Raw genomic sequence first — 19,445 nt, forward strand, 5'->3', positions numbered from 1 at the left:
TTTTTGAGACAGAGTCTCCCTTTGTTGCTCCAGGCTAGAGTGCTGTGGTGTTACCCTAGATCTCAGCAGCCTCAAACTCCAAGGTTCAAGTTATCTTCTTGCCTCATGAGTAGCTGGGACTACAGGCACCCACCACAATGCCCAGCTGATTTTTTCTATTTTTAGTAGAGATGGGAACTTGCCATGGCTCAGGCTGCTATCAAACTTCCTGAGTTCAAGAGATCTTCCTGCAATTCTTCCTCCCAGAGTGCTAGGATTATAGGTGTGAGCCACTATGCCCAGCTAATATATAATTATTTTTAATAGAATTATGTTAACATGCAATAAGTCTCTTGTTATTCTTTTTAAATGAATTAATAAATATACTTTTAATTTCTCTATTTTAATTTTTAATGTGGTAAGTATTGATAGATAGAGCCCACATAAATAAAAGCTCTTTATGATTCTCAGGTTTTAAGATTATAAAGAGGTCCTGTAGGGCGGCACCTGTGGCTCAAAGGAGTAAGTAGGGCACCAGTCCCATATGCTGGAGGTGGTGGCTTCAAACCCAACTCCAGCCAAAAAAAAAAAAAAGAGAGAGAGATCCTGTAATTGAAAGTTTAAGAACCAGTGTTCTGAATGGTAACATACTATTAGTATTACTACTAGTAGAATATTAATCTAGATTACCAAATAGTCTTTCAATGGGCATAAACTTGTATAATAAATCACACGAGGTTTAATAGTCTTTCTGTGTGCTAAAACTGCTATTTATAGCAGAATCAAAACATGTCTGAACTCTTATTAGTAAATAAATCTATATTCATGGTGTAAACCTTTTGTAAAGAAGTTTATAACTTAGTATATTCTAGTGACCAAATTAATAGGAAAGGTTTTTAGTACTCCTTAAATAAAATTACAAGATTGTAAATCAAAATTTTCAAGCTATTTGGAGTCCAGAAATTCCAGACTACCCAGCTATGAAATGTCCATGGGAAATAAAAATCAAAATATATATAGAGAAAAAAGTTGTTGTTTGATCTATCACATTTATGTGTGTAGTAAGGGTAAACGAAATGGTGTGAAACTACTCTGTGTTATCTTTAGCCTTAAATCTTTGGCTACAAATGTAAACTTTTACAAAAGCAATCTTTATTCTAACCAGGAAACTACCAAAATGCTTAAATCTCTAATAATCCAGCCACTGGTTCTTAACTGGAATTTGGCATATTACCATTTCCTGAGGAACTCTTTCTTCCTTCATGTTTTCTATTTGAGAGCCTTTAATTTAGATTTGTTAATTTAGGGAAAAATTAGGGTTACTTATTCTAGCCCCTTATCTGCTTAGTCTTTTATTTAGAAGAATTATCTTAGCACTGTAATGGTACAAAATAACAATTTTATTAAAATATACCTCATAAAATAAATATATATATTTATACCTCGTGGGAGATGGCAGCTTTACTAAAACTGTAGTGTCAGATGGCATCCCCCTTTTTCTATCTGTGTGACTGAAAGCTTATTCAGTATGTGTTTAGGAAGTAACTTTAGTACTTCTGCAGTAGTAAATTTTTTATTACCTTTTTGAATCTTTTTAAATAAAATATTTGTTTATAACAAGCATTGAACTCCTTGTGAAATAACTTCACTAATAACAAGTATTCTCTTTAATCATTTTTAAAGTTTTCTCACTATGACTTTTATATTACATTCTCAATTTTGATTACCTTTTTCCCTGGTTTAGTTAAAGAGAAGTTTGCATATGTTCTATTTTTTACTGCGAGACTTTTTACTTGATATGACTCTAACTGTAAGGCAGATTTACCATGTGTTTTCTCTATACTCTAAGTTTTAAAATTAAATTTTCTTTCCTTTGCATAACTAACCTGTATCATAGAGTAAGGCTGTGTTAAATTTTTCTTATGAAAGTAACATCCTCTTTTAAGGTGAGATGGAACCTGTTCTGAGGATATGGATATTGAGGTACACATCAGAAAGACAATCTAATTTCTTTGTTTTTGTTTTTTTTAGAGCCAGGAAATGTCATTTCAATTCTTATTTCTTCAGAGTTCTTGAAAATGGATTCATTAGTAAGTATTAATCAAAAGAAATTAAAGCTTTCTATTCACGTACACTTTTTTCCCTTCAAATGTCTAGAAAATTTCAATACATTTAAATTAATTGCTAATTCTAGAATGTGATTTCAATAGAAGAAATGTCTGCTTGTTTGGAAGTACTTTGTTCTGTGGAGAAGGGGTTAAGACTACTACGTATCATTTGTATGTTATGCCTATAAAGCAAGCAATTAATCCTCAACATGGAGCTCACTGTTACATGAGATGAAACTAAACAAAATTAACTTTATTCCAAAGAGATTTTACCCTATGACCAAATTAAGTTAAAATTAATTGGAATAGGCCAAGTGAGGTGGCTCACATCTATAATCCTAGGACTCTCAGAGGCCAAAGTGAGTGGATTGCTTGAGCTCAGGAGTTCAACACCAGCCAGAGCAAAAGGGAGACCCTGTCTCTATAAAAAATAGAAAAATTAAGTGGGTGTTGTGACAGGTTCCTATAGTCTTAGGTCTGGGGGCTAAGGCAGAAGGATTGCTTTACAGGAGTTTGAGGTTGCGGTGAACCAGCCTGACACCACAGCACTCTATTCTGGAGCAACAGAGTGAGACTCTGTCTCAAAAAAAAAAAAAAAATTGAATTTTTAAAAATTTAGAGGACCAGGTGTGGTGGCTCATACCTATGATCCTAGCACTCTGGGATGCCAAGGCAGGTGGATTGCTCAGGAGTTCAAGACCAGCCTGAGCAAGAGCAAGACCCTATCTCTAAAAAGAGCTAGGCATTGCGGTAGGTGCCTATAGTGCCAGCTACTCAGGAGGCTGAGGTAAGAGGATCACTTGAGCCTAAGAATTTGAGGTTTCTGTGAGCTATGACACCGTGGCACTCTACCCAGGGTGACAAAGTATGAGAGTCCATCTCAAAAAAAAAAAAAAAAAAAGATGAATACACCTTATGTTGGAGAGAGGGGAAGGAAAAGAGCAAACCCAACACAAGTGAGAAACCCCTAAATTAACTGAAATTTTGTTTTTGCCACCCAGAGAAAAAGAGACTTAAAATTATAACTAAATTCAATTATAGGAAATTATATATCTTGTACACTTGACTTTATAGACTAACATTTTTACCCTCCACAACCATAAAAGATACATGATTGTTAAACATTTTCTAAAGAAGGTTGAAAATATTTTTCAGTATGTATATATGTGTTTATAAATGTGACCTGCAGGACCACTTTGGAATAGTGTAGATTCACTCAAATAGGCAAAACCCAGTCAGTGCCTAGCAATACATGGATTAGGCTTTTAGTGAATTTTATCTTTGAAAGTTATTGCTGTGAAAACATTTGTTTTCTATTCTGTTTTTTTAGGTTGAACAATGTATTCAGTATTGCCACAAAAATATGAATGCCATAGTAGCTACCCCTTGCAACATGAACTGTATTAATGCAAATCTTCTTACACGTATAGCTGATCTGTTCACACACAATGAAATTGATGATCTAAAGGACAAAAGAGATAAGTTTAGAAGGTAATTTTTTTTAATTTAATTTTAAACTTAATGTTTCTGTTAAATATATTTCTATTTTATGTTAGTGAATTGTTTTATTTTTAGAATATATTTAGAAATATATTTCTATTTTATTATAAATGAAGCAAAATTTATCCAAAGCTAATGGGTCAAGATGAAAATTAGTAATTGGTCATTTTGTATGCTGAATATATGAGCATATAATGATAGTGAATTACAATTCACTACTCAGGAAACCAAGGTGGGAGGATTGCTTGAGACCAGGAGTTGGAGGGTATAGTATGCATCTGTGAATAGACACCGCACTCTAGTCTGGGCAATCTAGTGAGACTCCCATCTCTAAAAAATGAAAAAAAAAAAAACAGGCCTTAGTATGAAGGAGTAGAATAGTATAAGAGGCCAGCAGTACTTATATCATTTAATGGTTGTTTAGGTCAAGGTCATAGCAAGGAGGATATACTTTATTCTAGGTGTAAATGGAAGCAAGGGAGTGACAGGACCTGATTTGTTTTCAAGAGAACATTCTTGAAAAAATAAATGAATAAACTTTAGGGATGCAAGAAAGAAGGAGACCTGTTATAAGGTTACTATAGCAGTCTGTTAAGAAATAAAAGGGTTGGCTTGGCGCCCTTAGCACAGTGGTTATGGCGTCAACCACATGCACCAAGGCTGGTGGGTTTGAACCCAGCCCCGGCCTGCTAAATAGCAGTGACAACTACAACAACAAAATAGCTGGACGTTGTGGTGGGCGCCTGTAGTCCCAGCTACTTGGGAGGCTGAAGCAGGAGAATCACTTCACCCCAAGAGTTTGAGGTTGCTGTGAGCTGTGATGCTACGGCACTCTACCAAGGGCAACATGACATAGTGAGACTCTGTCTCAAAAAAAAAAGAAATAAAAAGGTTGGTCTAGGGTAGAAGCAGTAAAGCTGGAAAGAAATAAATGGATGCAGGGTATGTTATAAGAAAAATTTGACAGATTTATGAATAGGATAATGTGGGAAGAAAGAGAGGATTCTGGGATTCTTCGGTTTTCAGCTTGAACATCTAAGTGAAGTGGATGATAATAGCATTAATGGAGAAAGGAAAGATTAGGAGAGGAAAGATTAGGGTTAGAGAAATCAAGAGATGGATTTGAGTCTTGTTGAGATTATTTATTATGCTTCTTAGACATCCAGGTGGAATGGCCTATAGATAGTCAAATATATTAGTTTGAAGTTTAGGTCAGAGGTCAGGGCTTTAAATAGAAATTTAAGAGTAGAAGAGGCTTGAACCTAGGGAACTAGATGAAATTTCCTAGCAAGAGACCCTAATTAGCATGTGTGTATATGTGTCCTGTTCAAGAAATCTTTGGCTACCTAGATGTGGCAAAGATATTCTCCTATGTTTTTTCTCTTATTCGTCTTGTGTGGCAAAGATATTCTCCTATGTTTTTTCTCTTATTCGTCTTGAATTAATTTTTATGTGGTATGAGGTAAGGGTTAGGGTTTGTTTTTTCAAATAGCTATTTAGTCAACACAGCACCATATATTGAAAAAGACCATCCTTTTCCCATTGAATTGCTGTGGTACCTTTACTATAAATCAGAATACTATATGAAATCTGTTTCTGAATTATCTATTTTGTTTTATTGATTTGTCTCTCCTTATGTCAGTACCACATTGCCTTAGTTATAGTAGCCTTATAATAATTTTTGATACCCAGTAATCTAAATTTTTAAGTTTTGCCTTTCTTCAACATTACTGTCCTAACTATTTTAGATAATTTCATCTCCATATAATTTTTTAAAATTATTTTTTTTTTAATTTTTTTTTTGAAGCAGCGTCTTCACTATGTCACCTTCAGTAGACTGCTGTGGTGTCACAGCTCACAGCAACCTCAAACTCTTGGGCTTAAGCAATTCTCTTGCCTCAGCCTCCCAAGCAGCTATGACTATAGGTGCCTGCCACACACCTGACTATTTTTTTGTTGTGGTTGTCATTGTTGTTTAGCAGGCCCAGGCTGGATTGGAACCTACCAGTCTCAGTGCATGTGGCCAGCTCTGTAATCACTGTGCTACAGGCGCCAAGCCTCCATATACATTTTTTTAATCAACTTGTCTATTTTCTCTTTCTCACACACACCTGGAATTTAGGAGTAATGTGGAACCTGTAGATCAATTTAAGAAATTGAACATTGGCTTGGCGCCTGTGGCTCAAGTGGCTAAGGCGCCAGCCATGTACACCCAAGGTGGCCAGTTTGAATCCCCAGCCCGGGCCCGCCAAACAATAATGATGGCTGCAACCAAAAAAAATAGCTGGGCGTTGTGGCGGGCGCCTGTGGTCCCAGCTACTTGGGAGGCGGAGGCAGGAGACTCGCTTGAGCCCAGGAGTTGGAGGTTGCTGTGAGCTGAGATACCACGGCACTCTGCCCAGGGGGACAGCTTGAGGCTCCTGTCTCAAAAAAAAAAAAAAAAAAAAAAAGAAAGAAATTGAACATTTTAATAATATTGAGTCTTTCTGTCCGTGAATATGGTGTAACCTCCATTTATTTGACTCTTCCTTGATTTATTTCAGCAGTGCCTTATAGTTTTTGGTGTAGAGATATTCTTCCTTTTTAAATTAAATTTATTGCTAGGTATTTAAATTTTTGATGCTATTATAAATGCTTTTCTTATGTATTTTATTTTTTAATTGTTAGCAAGATAGTATTAAAAAGACTACCCAATATTTAGAGGTTCAGCAGAGAAGTAGCCATTGAGGGGCTTGAAAATGAGGAGGTAGAGAAGTAAAAGAAAAGGCAAAAGATAAGCTTTCAAAAGGAGGAAATGATTAAGTGACCAAATATGTGGAATGCTGCCATCCTGCTATAGTAGATGGGGACAGAAATTTGACCAATTGTATTTAGAAAACTTTTCCAGATATTTTACTGTGAATGATTGCTAAGAAAGTTAGTAGTAGCTTCAGAGATAGGTAGGCTCTAGAGAGGATTTTTTTTTGTTTTTGGCCAGGGCTGGGTTTGAACCCGCCACCTCTGGCTCATGGGCCGGTGCCCTACCCTTTTGAGCCACAGACTCCGCCTGAGAGGATTTTTTTTTTTAAAGAAGAGAGATACTTGATTTGTTTAAATGCTGATTAGGATGACCCATTGGAGAGGAAGAAATTGATAATGCATTGACTTACCTAAGAATTTAGTTCTTAGGAAAATGAAACAGAAAGGAATTATCTAAAAGCTAAATAACTAAAAACCAGAATGGAATCCTAGATCTAAATTTGGTCTTTAATAACAGCAGACATTACAGAAGGAAAACTGGAGAAAGGCAGGACGGATATCTGGAATTAAAGACACACTTAGAAGACTGGAGAGAAGATTTAAGTTCAATCTTACTATATATAATAATAAAGTAGTTAATATTTATTGAATGCTTAATATTATATTGGAACTTTTTATAAACATCATTTATGGGCTGAACATGATGGCTCATGCCTGAAATTATAATTCCAGTACTTTGGGCGTCTGAGGAGGGAGGATCACTTGAGGACAAGAGTTTGAGACCAGTCTGGGCAATATAGTGAAATCCTATTGTACCAAAAATATTTTTTAAATAAATTAGCTATGTGTTCATGTGTGCCTGAATTCTAGCTACTTGGAAGGCTGAAGTGGATCTGTTGAGTCCAGGAGTTTGAAGCTGCAAAGGTCTGTGATTGTATCACTGCACTCTAACCTGGGCAAGAGAGTGAGACCCTGTCTCAAAAGATGAGTAAATAAAATAAAAATTTTAAAAATAATTTAATTCTCATAAAATTATAGGAGGTTGAAATTATCAACCACATATTTTTTTGAGTAGTTATTCTTTTGTCCAGGTTGGAGTACGATGGCCTTCAGCCTAGCTCACAACAACCTCAAGCTCCTGGGTCAAGGCATTCCTTCCTAGCTTCCCAAGTAGCTGGGACTATAGGCATCTATCACAATGCCTAGCTAATTTTTTCTACTTTTAGTAGAGACAGGGTCTCCTTCTTGCTCAGGCTAGACTCAAACTCTTGAGCTCAAGGAACCCTCCTGCCTCAGCTTCCCAGAGTGCTAGGATTATAGGCATGAGCCAATGTACCTGGCTTCAACCATGTTTTAAAGATGAGAAAACAAGGTTTGGACATGTTAAACTGCCAAAGATCATATACCTAGTTATTGTAGTCCTGAATTGTGAAATTCTCAAAATCTTTAATCTTAACTGTTACACTAACAAAGGATTTAAAGAAAGTTAGATAGTCATCAATCTTGTATTTCTTGTGAAAATAGATTCTTTTTTTTTTTTTTTTTTTTTTTGAGACAGAGTCTCACTCTCTTGCCCCAGGCTAGGGTGCTGAGGCATCATCACAGCTCACAGCAACGTCAAACTCTTGGGCTCAAGCTATCCTCTTGCTTCGGCATTCCAAGTAGGTGGGACTTACAGGTATTGTGATGCCCTGCTATGGTTTTTTTTTTTTTTTTTTCCATTTTTAGGAGAGATGAGTCTCATTCTTGCTCAGGCTGATCTAGAACTCCTGAGCTCAAGGGATCCACCCACCTTGGCCTCTCAGATTGCTAGCATAATAGGCATAAGCTACCATGCCCAGCCCTGAAAATAGATTTTTTATCAAGTAGTTTTCAAGTGTAGGTTGATGTACTTAGAACATCAAAAATGTATTATAAGTCTGTACATGATACCTCACCAGCCTGAGTAAGAACAAGATCCTGTCACTACAAAAAATAGAAAAATGAGCCAGGCATGGCGGTGTACACCTGTAGTCTCAGCTACTCTGGAGGCTGAGGCAAGAGAATCACTTAAACCCAGGAATTTGAGGTTGTAGTGAGCTGTGATAATACCACTGCACTCTAGCTGAGCTGACGGAGGGAGATCCTGTCTCAGAAAAAAAAAGTATAAACTTCCAAAGAAAGCCCCTCTAAGGTTTTACTAATCTTATTTTATAAATGCACAGAGAGGTCTGTTTATTTTTATTACTATAATTTTAGTAAAGTAGACTTAGAAAATTAATATTTTGGTCATTCCTTGTTAATAGTAAACTTTTTTGTAAGAAGATTGAGAGACTGTTTGATCCTGAGTACTTGAATCCAGATTCTCGGAGTAACGCAGCAACATTGTACAGGTACAGTAACACGCTTTTCCTTCCCTGTGCTTTATGATGTAGCTATATTGTTTAATTCACTACATTTAAAATTTTCTTCTTGGATTTTTTTACGCCTTCTTTGTGTTGTAGATGCTGTTTGTGTAAGAAACTTCTAACAAAAGAAACAGAAAGAAGAATTCCTTGTATTCCTGGAAAAATCAATGTGGATCAACATGGAAATATTATCTATATTCACATAAGGTGAAGTGAAAATAAAATATAACTTTTTAAATGTGAACTTCTATCTAATACAAGAACTAGTAAAGCAAAAAATAATCATGAAATAAATGTTACTTTCTAGTATATTTATAAAAGCATAACTACTTTCATAGCAGGATAACATCTTTTCTATATGTGATCCAGTTTTGATTTAGAAAGATACTACTTTCAAAACAAAGTTATAGAAGTTACATTTTATTTATTGGGTAAATTTCATAATTTTTTAAACTTTATTTATTTATTTATTTATTTATTTATTTATTTGGTCAGGGCTGGGTTTGAACCTGCCACCTCCAGCATATGGGGCCAGTGCCTTACTTCTTTGAGCCACAGGTGCTGCCCAATTTTTTAAACTTTAAAGTGATAAAATTTATTGTATATTAATCCTGAAGAAAATTCTTGTCAGTGTCTTTAAAATGATTTCTTCTTACTGAAAGATTTTAATTATCTATGTAAATGGTATAATCAGTTTTGCAAGAGAACCAAATTTTCTCTCAGGTGAATTTTGAAACCAAATTTTCTCTCAGGTGAGTTAAGAAAATTGTCTTGGGCAGCGCCATAGCTCAGTGGGTAGGGCGCTGGCCACATGCACCAAAGCTGGCGGGTTTGAACATAGCATGGGCCAGCTAAACAGCAATGACAGCTGCAACAACAAAAAAATAGCTGCCCCAGCTACTTGGGAGGCTGAGGCAAGAGAATTGCTTATATCCAAGAGTTGGAGGTTGCTGTGAGCTGTGATGTCATGGCACTTTACTGAGGGTGGCATAGTAAGACTGTAAAAAAAAAAAGGAAAATTTTCTTTAATATTTGATTTTCTGTGATCTATTTGGTTTTCATTCTTTGTCAGTATTCCATTAATATATATTCCATTAATATTTAACACTTATTTCTTTTTATGTTCAAAGCAAGTTCTCATTCTGAGTTGGGGAAGGGTATTGTAAGTTAGTATAATGTCTCAGGAAGACAGAAACCACATCTTGCTGCTAGGAATTTTCAAGTAGTGCTGAATTTGTGAAAGCACTTAACAAGAACATTTAGTGCTATATTGTTTAAAAAGGCAAAAAGGGAAAACAAATGATAAGCAAACTAAAATATCCCCATATCAGTAGTATATTTGTATAAAACACATCTAATCAATTCCTAATGTGCAGCCTTTAAGAATAATGTAAAAGAATATATACTTAGGGGTCAGGCACAGTGGCTTATGCCTGTAATCCTAGCATTCTGGGAGGCCAAGGCAGGTGAATTGCCTGAGCTCACAGGTTCAAGACCAGGTTAAGCAAGAACAAGACCCCATCTCTAAAAATAGCCAGGTGCTATGGTGGGCACCTATAGTCCCAGCTACTTGGGAGGCTGAGGCAAAAGATTGACTTGAGCCCAGGAGTTTGAGATTGCTGTGAGCTATGATGCCATGGCACTCTACCTAGGGTGACAAAGTGAGACTCTATCTCAAAAAAATAAAAATAGATAAATAAATAAAATGGTTCATTCTTCTCTTAGTACAATAATCAGGGAATCTTCATTAGTTATTGTGAACACCTAGAATTTTATGTTTATTTTTGTCTTGAGACTTGATTCACCTTTTGAAAATTACTTCCATTCTGGCAGCAATAACTATTAGTAGTATGTGGAAAAGTAATTGATATTTACTCCCCTGGGTAGAGTGCTATGGCATGACAGCTTACAGCAACCTCCAACTCCTGGGCTCAAGCAAGTCTCCTGCCTCCACCTCCCAAGTAGCTGGGACCACAGGCGCCTGCCACAACGCCTGGCTATGTTTTTGGTTGCAGCTGTCATTGTTGTTTGGTGGGCCTGGGCTAGATTCGAACCCTCCAGCTCAGGTGTATGTGGCTGGCGCCTTAGCCACTTGAGCCACAGGTGCTGAGCCAAAGTAATTGATATTAATTTCAACATCATTTTTGTTGTTCTGTTAAAAGTATTTTTCTACAAGTCAGCAGGTAATATATATTTTTAAATTTCTCTTTAAAGGTTGGGCACACAGCTCACACCTGTAATCCTAGCACTTTGGGAGGCTGAGGCAGGAGGATTCCTTGAGCCCAGAAGTTCAAGACCAGCCTGAGTAACACAGCAAGAATGTACAAAAAAATAGAAAAATTAGCTGAGTGTTTTGGTGCTTACTTGTAGTCCTAGCTGCTTGGTAGGCTGAAGTGGGAGGATTGCTCAAACCCAACACTTTGATGTTGCAGTGAGTTATGATCACGTACTATACTCTAGCCCAGGCAACAGAGCAAAACCCTGTTATCTACAGAATAGACAGACACTCAAATGAAATTTTTCTGTCTTTCAGTGTAGTATGCATCATACCCATCAGTTGGGGAATGTTCTCAGAAATAAGCCACAATTTAAAAGCATCTGTTAAAAACAATTTTTTTTTATTTTGTTTGCTTATAAAATTGAGTCTCTTTCCCCAGAGATAAGACTTGGGATGTTCATGAGTATTTGAATAGTCTCTTTGAAGAATTAAAATCTTGGAGAGATGTATATTGGCGTTTGTGGGGAACGATCAACTGGCTGACTTGTTCAAGGTGCTGTCAGGTGAGTTTTTTTTGTTTTTGTTTTTGTTTTTTACAATACCCTACTCTGCAAACATTGGGAATAGGGTTCTTTTGATATCTGCTATTTAATTAGTATATTTGGATGTATTTGGATATAACCAACATCTCTTTAAAAAAGAAAGAAAGAAAGAGCTGGGTACACTGGTTCAATCCTGTAATCCTAGCATTCTGGGAGGCCAAGGCAGGTGGATTGCTTGAGCTCAGGAGTCAGAGACCAGCCTGAGCAAGAGTGAGACCCCATCTCTACTAAAAATAGAAAAACTAGCCAGGTATGGTGGCGCGCCCATGCCTGTAGCCCCAGCTACTTGGGAGGCTGAGGAAAGAGGATTGCCTAAGCCCAAGAGTTTGAGTTTGCCCTAGATACCACAGCACTCTAGCCTGAGCAACAGAGTGAGACTCTGTCTCCAAAAAAAAGAAAGAAAGAAAAGGAAAAAAATAGTGGCAAAACTAATGATGCTGTGAAACATTGCTTGCATCTGGCTTCCTTTCTCTTACCATGTTTCTTCTTTCTCTTTTCTATTTTCATTCCTGAAATAATTCCATGTTGAATTTTTAGAAAAGCAACAGGTTTTAAGTAATGAAGTCGATTTTTTCCAATGGAAAAAAATATGGAATCCTTATTACCTTCAATTATTTTTAGCCGAACTGTCTTTGTCGGCCCATTCATTTCTCTAGAAATTCAGAAACATGTTTGCAATTATGATGATGTTGATATGTGCCCTTGTTGCAATAATAATTCTGTTCTTTAAATGGTTTTGCTCTCTTGGCTCGGCGCCTATAGCTCAACCGGCTAAGGCGCCAGCCACGTACACCTAAGGTGGCGGGTTCGAATCCCCAGCCCGGACCCGCCAAACAACAATGACGGCTGCAACCAAAAAATAGCCGGGCGTTGTGGCGGGCGCCTGTGGTCCCAGCTACTTGGGAGGCGGAGGCAGGAGACTCGCTTGAGCCCAGGAGTTGGAGGTTGCTGTGAGCTGTAATGCCACGGCACTCTGCCCAGGGGGACAGCTTGAGGCTCTGTCTCAAAAAAAAAAAAAAAAGGTTTTGCTCTCCTTTTATAAATGAAGTCTATAATAAAAGTATAAGAAAGCTTTCTATTTGAAGGAACTTATAATAAACCCTTTTATGGAATAGGTCTTTATAAGTCATAGAGAGGGGGGCTAATTAATTCTAGTTACTAATTAATCTTATAGGTAAATCTAGAATTTCCTATACATAGTTATAATTTCTTACAAATTCCTGAAGGCTTCCTCTTCTCAGTAATTTTCTGTCACTTGGGTAATGATTTTCAGTAGAAAGAAGGAAAAGAGGTTATCAAAATCATCACAGTGGGATTTAAACTGTATAAGGTCCCACCCAAAGGATTCCCTGTGTTCCTCCAATTTTTTAAATATTAGGTGTAATTGAAATACATTACATCCTTTTTGTGAGTCTTGAGACACGCATGCAGTTGTGTAAGTACCTTTACAATCAAAGCATAGAATACTTCTATTACCCTAAAAAAATTTCCTTGTGCCCCTTTTAAGTCAATTTCTTCTTTTGCCCTAGCCTCTGGCAACCACTGATCTGTTTCCTGTCTTTATCCGTTTGCCTGCTCCTGAGTGTCATATAAATAGAATCAGATGGTATTTAGCGTATTTAGCGTCTTGAGTCTAGCTTCTCTCAGCAAAACGGTAGTGAAATTTATACATGTTGTTTCATGAATCATTTGTTCTTTTTTATTGCTAAGTAGCAATCTTTTGTAAGATCGTATGTTACAAAAGTAACATACAGTATGTTTAGCCATTCACTAGTTGAAGGACATTTGTAGTGTTTCTAGTTTGGGCTGTTGTGAAGAAAGCTGCTGTGAACGTTTCCATACAGGTTTTCATGTAAATTTGGCGTTTTACTTCCCTTAGTTAATTATGTAGGAGTGGGATTGCTGGGTTGTATGGTGAACTTTAACATTTAACATGCCTGATAGTTTTCTAAGGTCCCTAAACTATTTTGTGTTTCTGCCAGCCATGTATTATATAAGACATATAGTTAGTTCACATCTATATGGTAGTTGTCCCACATCTCACTAGCAGTTGATATTGTCATGTTTGGGGTTTTTTGTTGTTCTTAGTCTAATTAGCATATAGTGGTTCGCATCACAACTGGAGCATCATTTATAATCAGGGATCTCAAGCTTCTAAAATCTGACTTGTTTAATAGGAATTTTGAGGGGTTTTATTCTTCTTTTTAGCACATTGACTATTGGTAGTTAATATTTAATATTTATTATGGAGAATTCATAAACTCACAAAACAGTTGTTTAGAAAATATTGTGTCTTGAGAATATATATCTTACAGCTTTTATCATAATCAAAATTTTTAATTAAAAGCCATTGCTGGCTCGGCACCTGTGGCTCAAGCAGCTAAGGCGCCAGCCACATACACCTAAGATGGCGGGTTCGAATCCCCAGCCCGGGCCCGCCAAACAACAATGATGGCTGCAACCAAAAAATGGACAGGCGTTGTGGTGGGCGCCTGTAGTCCCAGCTACGTGGGAGGCTGAGGCAGGAGACTCGCTTGAGCCCAGGAGTTGGAGGTTGCTGTGAGCGTGATGCCATGGCACTCTACCCAGGGGGATAGCTTGAGGCTCCGTCTCCAAAAAAGGAAAAAAAAAAAGCCATTGCTTAGGGCTGGGCATGATGGCTAACTTGTGTAATCCTAGCACTTTGGGAAGCTGAGGCCAGTGGATTGCTTGATGTCAGGAGTTCAAGACCAGCTTGAACAAGAGCGAGATACCATCTCTACTAAAAATAGAAATACTGAGGCAAGAAGATCACTTGAGCTCAAGAGTTTGAGGTTGCTATGAGCTATGATGATGCCATGGCACTCTACCCAGGGTGACAAAATAAGACTGTCTCAAAAAAAAAGAAGCCATTATAGATATTTGTGAATGTTGTTGTGTTCAAGATCAGTGCTTAAAATTGTTAATTTTTTTTCTTTCTTTGAATTATTTTACCAACTTACAAATAAACCTGACTGTTGACTTTATAGTTTAGCCTTGGTAAGTTTTTCTCAGAGATTTCAAAGTCAATGATTCAAAGTTACTTCACAAATTTTATTAATATAGATGCTAAATATTTACCTTAAAAATTACATCAAAGGTGGCTCAGCACCTATAGCTCAAGCGGCTAGGGTGCCAGCCACCTACACCAGAGCTGGCAGGTTTGAATCCAGCCCAAGCCTTCCAAACAACAGTGACAACCACAACCAAGAAATAGCTGGGTCGTTGTGGCAGGCGCCTATCGTCCCAGCTACTTGGGAGGCTGAGGCAAGACAATCATGTAAGCCTGAGAGTTTGAGGTTGCTGTGAGCTGTGATGCCACAGCACTCTATCCAGGGTGACAGCTTGAGACTCTGACTCAAAAAAAAAAAAAAGGTAAGTTTTTTTTTAAGGTAAATATTTAACTCAAGCTTATAAGTCTAATACTTTGAAAGGCCTAATTTGGAGGATTGCTTGAGGCCAGGAGTTCAAGACCAGCTCAGATAACAAAACCAGACACTGTCTCTATAAAAAAATTATTAATAAAAATTAGCTACGTGTGGTGGCCTATATTCCTCCTACTCCAGAGACTGAGTTGGGAGGATCCCTATAGCCCAGGAGTTTGATGCCATGAGCTATGATCACACCACTTCAGCTTGGGCAACAGAGGAAGATCCTGTCTCTTTAAAAAATAAATAACCAGATGATGCAAAATTTTATTTTTCTTTGGAAATCTTTTGAAATGATTGACTTGAATGTACTCCTAGTCAGTTTAATTAATTTGAATTTTGAGTAAGGTGATTTTGTTTTTTGCTGTGTAATTACCTTTATTGAGGTAGAATTATATACCATAAAATTCACTCATTTATTCATTTTAAGTATGATTCACTGATTTTTTTAGTATATTTTCAGAGTTGTGCAGCCATCACCACCATCCAGTTTTAGCACATTTCCCTTATGTAACAATGGGAGGAAAACCAATGTTGTTAGGAAAGTTAAGGAAGTAGTGTATAAATAAAAAGAGAGTGGTCCATGGTATATAATACTGATAAAAAGTACGTTAGTACAAAAAGGTCCCCTATGCCCATCTGCTGCTACCTCCCGTTAACCTCTAACCCTTGGCAACCACTAATCTACTTTATGTCTCTGTAGATTGGCCTTATCTGTACATTTTATATAGATGGAATCTACAGTATGTGTTCTCAAGTAATTTTGAGATGTGTAGTTTCATTGTGGGAATAGTAATTGATTTTATATATTTTTTTTTATTCAGGCATTTCCCTGTATTGAATTTTCACATTGTCAGTTCCACCCAGAAACAGTCGTTTATCCCACTGCTCCAGGTCCATCGAGTGCTGTTGGCACGGGGGTTTACCCCTGCTGTAGCCAGAAGGTTCTTCGGTTTGACCCCACTCAGCTTACAAAGGTAAATTTTGAACATTGCCCTTTTGTAGTTACACTCCTTAAAGTATATGAAAGTAGCACATTCATGTAGAAAAGACTTCAAACAGTTCCTAAGTAAGTATAGGAAAAACAAGTTACCCTTTACACCACTCCCCTGTTTTCCATCTCTTCTTAGAGGTAACCACCGTTAACAATTTCCTTTCAGACTTTATTTTGTATACTTGAGGTACAAATTATATGTATGATAGTTTTTTGTATTGGAAATGAGATCATATTATTCATATTCTATAATTTGCCTTTTTCATTCAACAGCTTATCTAGGTTATCATTTTATTTAACTGCGGTGTACTAGTCCAACCTATACGTACATAACAATTTATTTAACCATTCTCCTATTGATGAACATTTAGGTTGTTTCCAGATTGATGGTATTACAGTGTTGCAATGAACATCCTTGCATATATATCTTGGTACAGTAGGTGAGTATTGCTATAGGTTAGATTCCTCAATCACTTACACCTTTGAAAATATCATGTAATTAAATTTCATGAGTGGATGAAAGGAACATAAGCTCTTCATCATCATCACCCATACAAAAAATATTTACAAAGCACCAAAGATGTGCCATGCACACACTGTACAAGGCAAAGGGTAACATTTGAAATTAGTTTCTGCCTTCATGTAAGTTATAGCTCGGGCAGTAATACCAAAAGGGGGGGGGAAAAGCACACAAAGAAATGTTTGAAGAAGTATAGGGGGCCATAAATATTTATAACAGGCTGATATGATCCAGCCATTGATGTCAAGGGAAGCTTCAGAAGAATTGGCATTTGTTTGAGTCTGGAGAATTTGTAGGAATATGGTAGGTGAAGAGGAAGGGAAGAGGCATTCCATTCAAACCAGCAAGGCTACCAGGAACATAGTAAGAGAAATTGGAAGAAACTGAGGCTGTTATGGAAAACATGCATAGTTCAAGACAAGGATAGAGAAGTAAGTAGGCGTCAGGCCATGCAAGGGCAAGACCTTGTAGGCCATGTTAGAATTCTTCTTTGATCTCAGGATTTGAAAGTCTCACTTGCAGTACGGAGATGACTTGGGAAGTAGTCAGTGGAGTCAGCTACAAAAGGAGGGTATTACAATCATTTTAGAGAAATGATGGTAGGTGAAGAGAAGTGATGAATTCAGTATTTAAGAGGTGAAACTGAAGTGACTTGACAGATTGTATCACAGAGAGAGGAAAGCAGTCAAATATGACTTAGTTTCTTGCTGGTGCACTGGTGATGCTGTTCACTGAGGAGGAAACAGCAGATGGGAATCAGGTTTGGAGAGAGGCTCATGAGTTCTGTTTTGGACATTTTGAATTTGAGGTGCTTTCTGAGCTAACCAGGCAAAGGCAATTAGGTATATACATTTGGAGACTCAGAGAAATGGCTAGGCTGAAAATAATAATGTGTGAGTGTTCTTGTAAATAAATGATAAAGCCAGTGGGAATAGGTGAGCATAAGAAGCAAAGGGAACCTCTGGAACCTTGAGAAACTCCAAAATCTAATGTCTGGATAAAGAAGCATGAGCCTGCAAAGGAGAATGATTAGAAGCAGGCAGAATAATGGGAGGAAAACCAAGGATGATGTCAGGAAAGCTAAGGAAGTAATGTATAAATAGTGTTCCATGGTGCATAATAGTGCTAAGAGGCCAAGTAAAGTAATGAAAGAAACATGTCCTTTGGCCTTAGGGACCTGGAGTTCACAGATATGAAGAGTTGTTTTGGTGGTGTGCTAGATCCACCAGCCAGTATGGGTTGAAAAGTGAGTGAGAGAGGAACGTGTAGGGACAGTGTAAATGACCGACAACTGTTCTGGGAAATTTGAGAAAGGAGATAGATTTTTGTTTATTGTTTTTATTTTTAAAAGTCAGTGGGAAGAATGCAGTTGAGAAGGAGAGGTTGAGAGTACAAGATTGATGAGAAGGCAGGGTAGAGTGGGATCTTAAGCACATGTGGCAGTATTAGTTAGGAAGAAAGACAGTGCCTCTGTTATAACAGGAAGGAAAAGAAAGATGGTTGCATTTTTTTCTGTTCTCTATAAAGTAAGGTAAAGCCATCTGCTAAGAATGAAGGGAAAGAAGGAGAGAAGTATTGAAGGTTTGAAATGGTCTTTTTAGAAAACAGAAGAGTGAATTTCTCAGAGAAATGCTGTATGTTGCTATGCAATTCGAGAGCTCATTGGTGATTGGTAATCATAAATTTAGAGTGGAATCCAACATACGCCTATTTATATCACTCTCTCAGCAGAGTAGGCCTTCACTGCATGAGTATAGGCATGAGAATATGGGTACTTTAGTCCATTCAGAGTTGGGATTTTGTCAGATGGGAATAGTAAAATTTATGGACAAGGAATTTGGAGTATGGCCTGAATGTTACTGAATAAAGGATTATAGAATTTAAGCTGGATTACTTTTGTCACATTTGCAATCAATTACCAACTTCGATTAATCAGAAATTTTATTGGTGAGGGTAATAGTTACTTACATAATGTTCGTAATTTCAAATGTTAGTTATGTGCTTTATATGCAAAGTTATTTAAATTTGGTGTGAGGGCACGAAGTGACTATAATCCCAGTACTCTGGGAGGCCAAGGCAGGTAGATTGCCTGAGCTCATGGGTTCGAGACCAGCCTAAGCCAGAGTGAGACCTTGTCTCTAAAAACATCCAGGCATTGTGGCACCTGCCTGTAGTCCTAGCTACTCAGGAGCCAGAGGCCAGAGGATTGCTTGAGCCCAAGAGTGTGAGGTTGCTGTGAGCTGTGACACCATAGCACTATACCAAGGGCTACAAAGTAAGACTCTGTCTCAAAAAAAAAAAATTTTTTTTAAATGAATAAATAAATTGGGTGTGAAACTGTAAAATGAAATTAGCTTTATTAGTACCAAGATATTTCATTAATTCATCATAACTGTGTTTTCAGTAACATGTTTTTTTTTTTCATCTTTGCATTTCTTTATGGTCAGGTTTAAGTTGTGATTCTTTGGTTTATTATCTTTTTACTTGTATTAACTATAAATATTCCATATATTGGGAGGGGATTCAAAGAATAAATAGTAATTAAACTGATAAGTCTTGTGTGTGAGACTTCATGTACATTGATTCAAGTGATAGTCTGGGTTAACTGAAAGTCTAAAAAGCTCCTATCATGATTTATATTTTCAACCATGGCAGACTGAGTAATTCAGACCAGTCTGTCTATCAAAAGGCAACTAGAAAAAGGTAGATGGAATATAAATATAAAAACCATATTAAAAGTATCAAAAAGCTGGCTTGGTGCCTGTGGCTCAAGCAGCTAAGGCACCAGCCACATAGCCTGAGCTGGTAGGTCCGAATACAGCCCGGGCCCGCCAGACAACAATGTTGCAACCAAAAGACAGCCAGGCATTGTGACAGGTGCCTGTAGTCCCAGCTACTTGGGAGACAGAGGCAGGAGAATTGCTTGAGGCCAGGAGTTGGAGGTTGCTATGA

At 37.3% G+C, this 19,445-nt stretch overlaps 1 protein-coding gene across 1 annotated transcript in view; it reads left to right on the plus strand.

The window, feature by feature from the left end:
• Nucleotides 1-19,445, plus strand: part of KIAA1841 (KIAA1841 ortholog) — a 67,226-nt gene that overhangs the window by 14,626 nt on the left and 33,155 nt on the right. Inside the window, exons 6-11 of the mRNA XM_003787993.3 lie at nucleotides 2,011-2,069; nucleotides 3,418-3,578; nucleotides 8,612-8,698; nucleotides 8,810-8,920; nucleotides 11,371-11,494; nucleotides 15,804-15,956. Of these exons, the coding sequence (XP_003788041.1) occupies nucleotides 2,011-2,069; nucleotides 3,418-3,578; nucleotides 8,612-8,698; nucleotides 8,810-8,920; nucleotides 11,371-11,494; nucleotides 15,804-15,956 (695 nt within the window). The remainder of the gene's footprint in view (nucleotides 1-2,010; nucleotides 2,070-3,417; nucleotides 3,579-8,611; nucleotides 8,699-8,809; nucleotides 8,921-11,370; nucleotides 11,495-15,803; nucleotides 15,957-19,445) is intronic.

Source organism: Otolemur garnettii, unplaced genomic scaffold, assembly GCF_000181295.1.
Source record: "Otolemur garnettii isolate 467f Iridium unplaced genomic scaffold, OtoGar3 scaffold00024, whole genome shotgun sequence".
NCBI classification, from domain to species: Eukaryota; Metazoa; Chordata; class Mammalia; order Primates; family Galagidae; genus Otolemur; species Otolemur garnettii.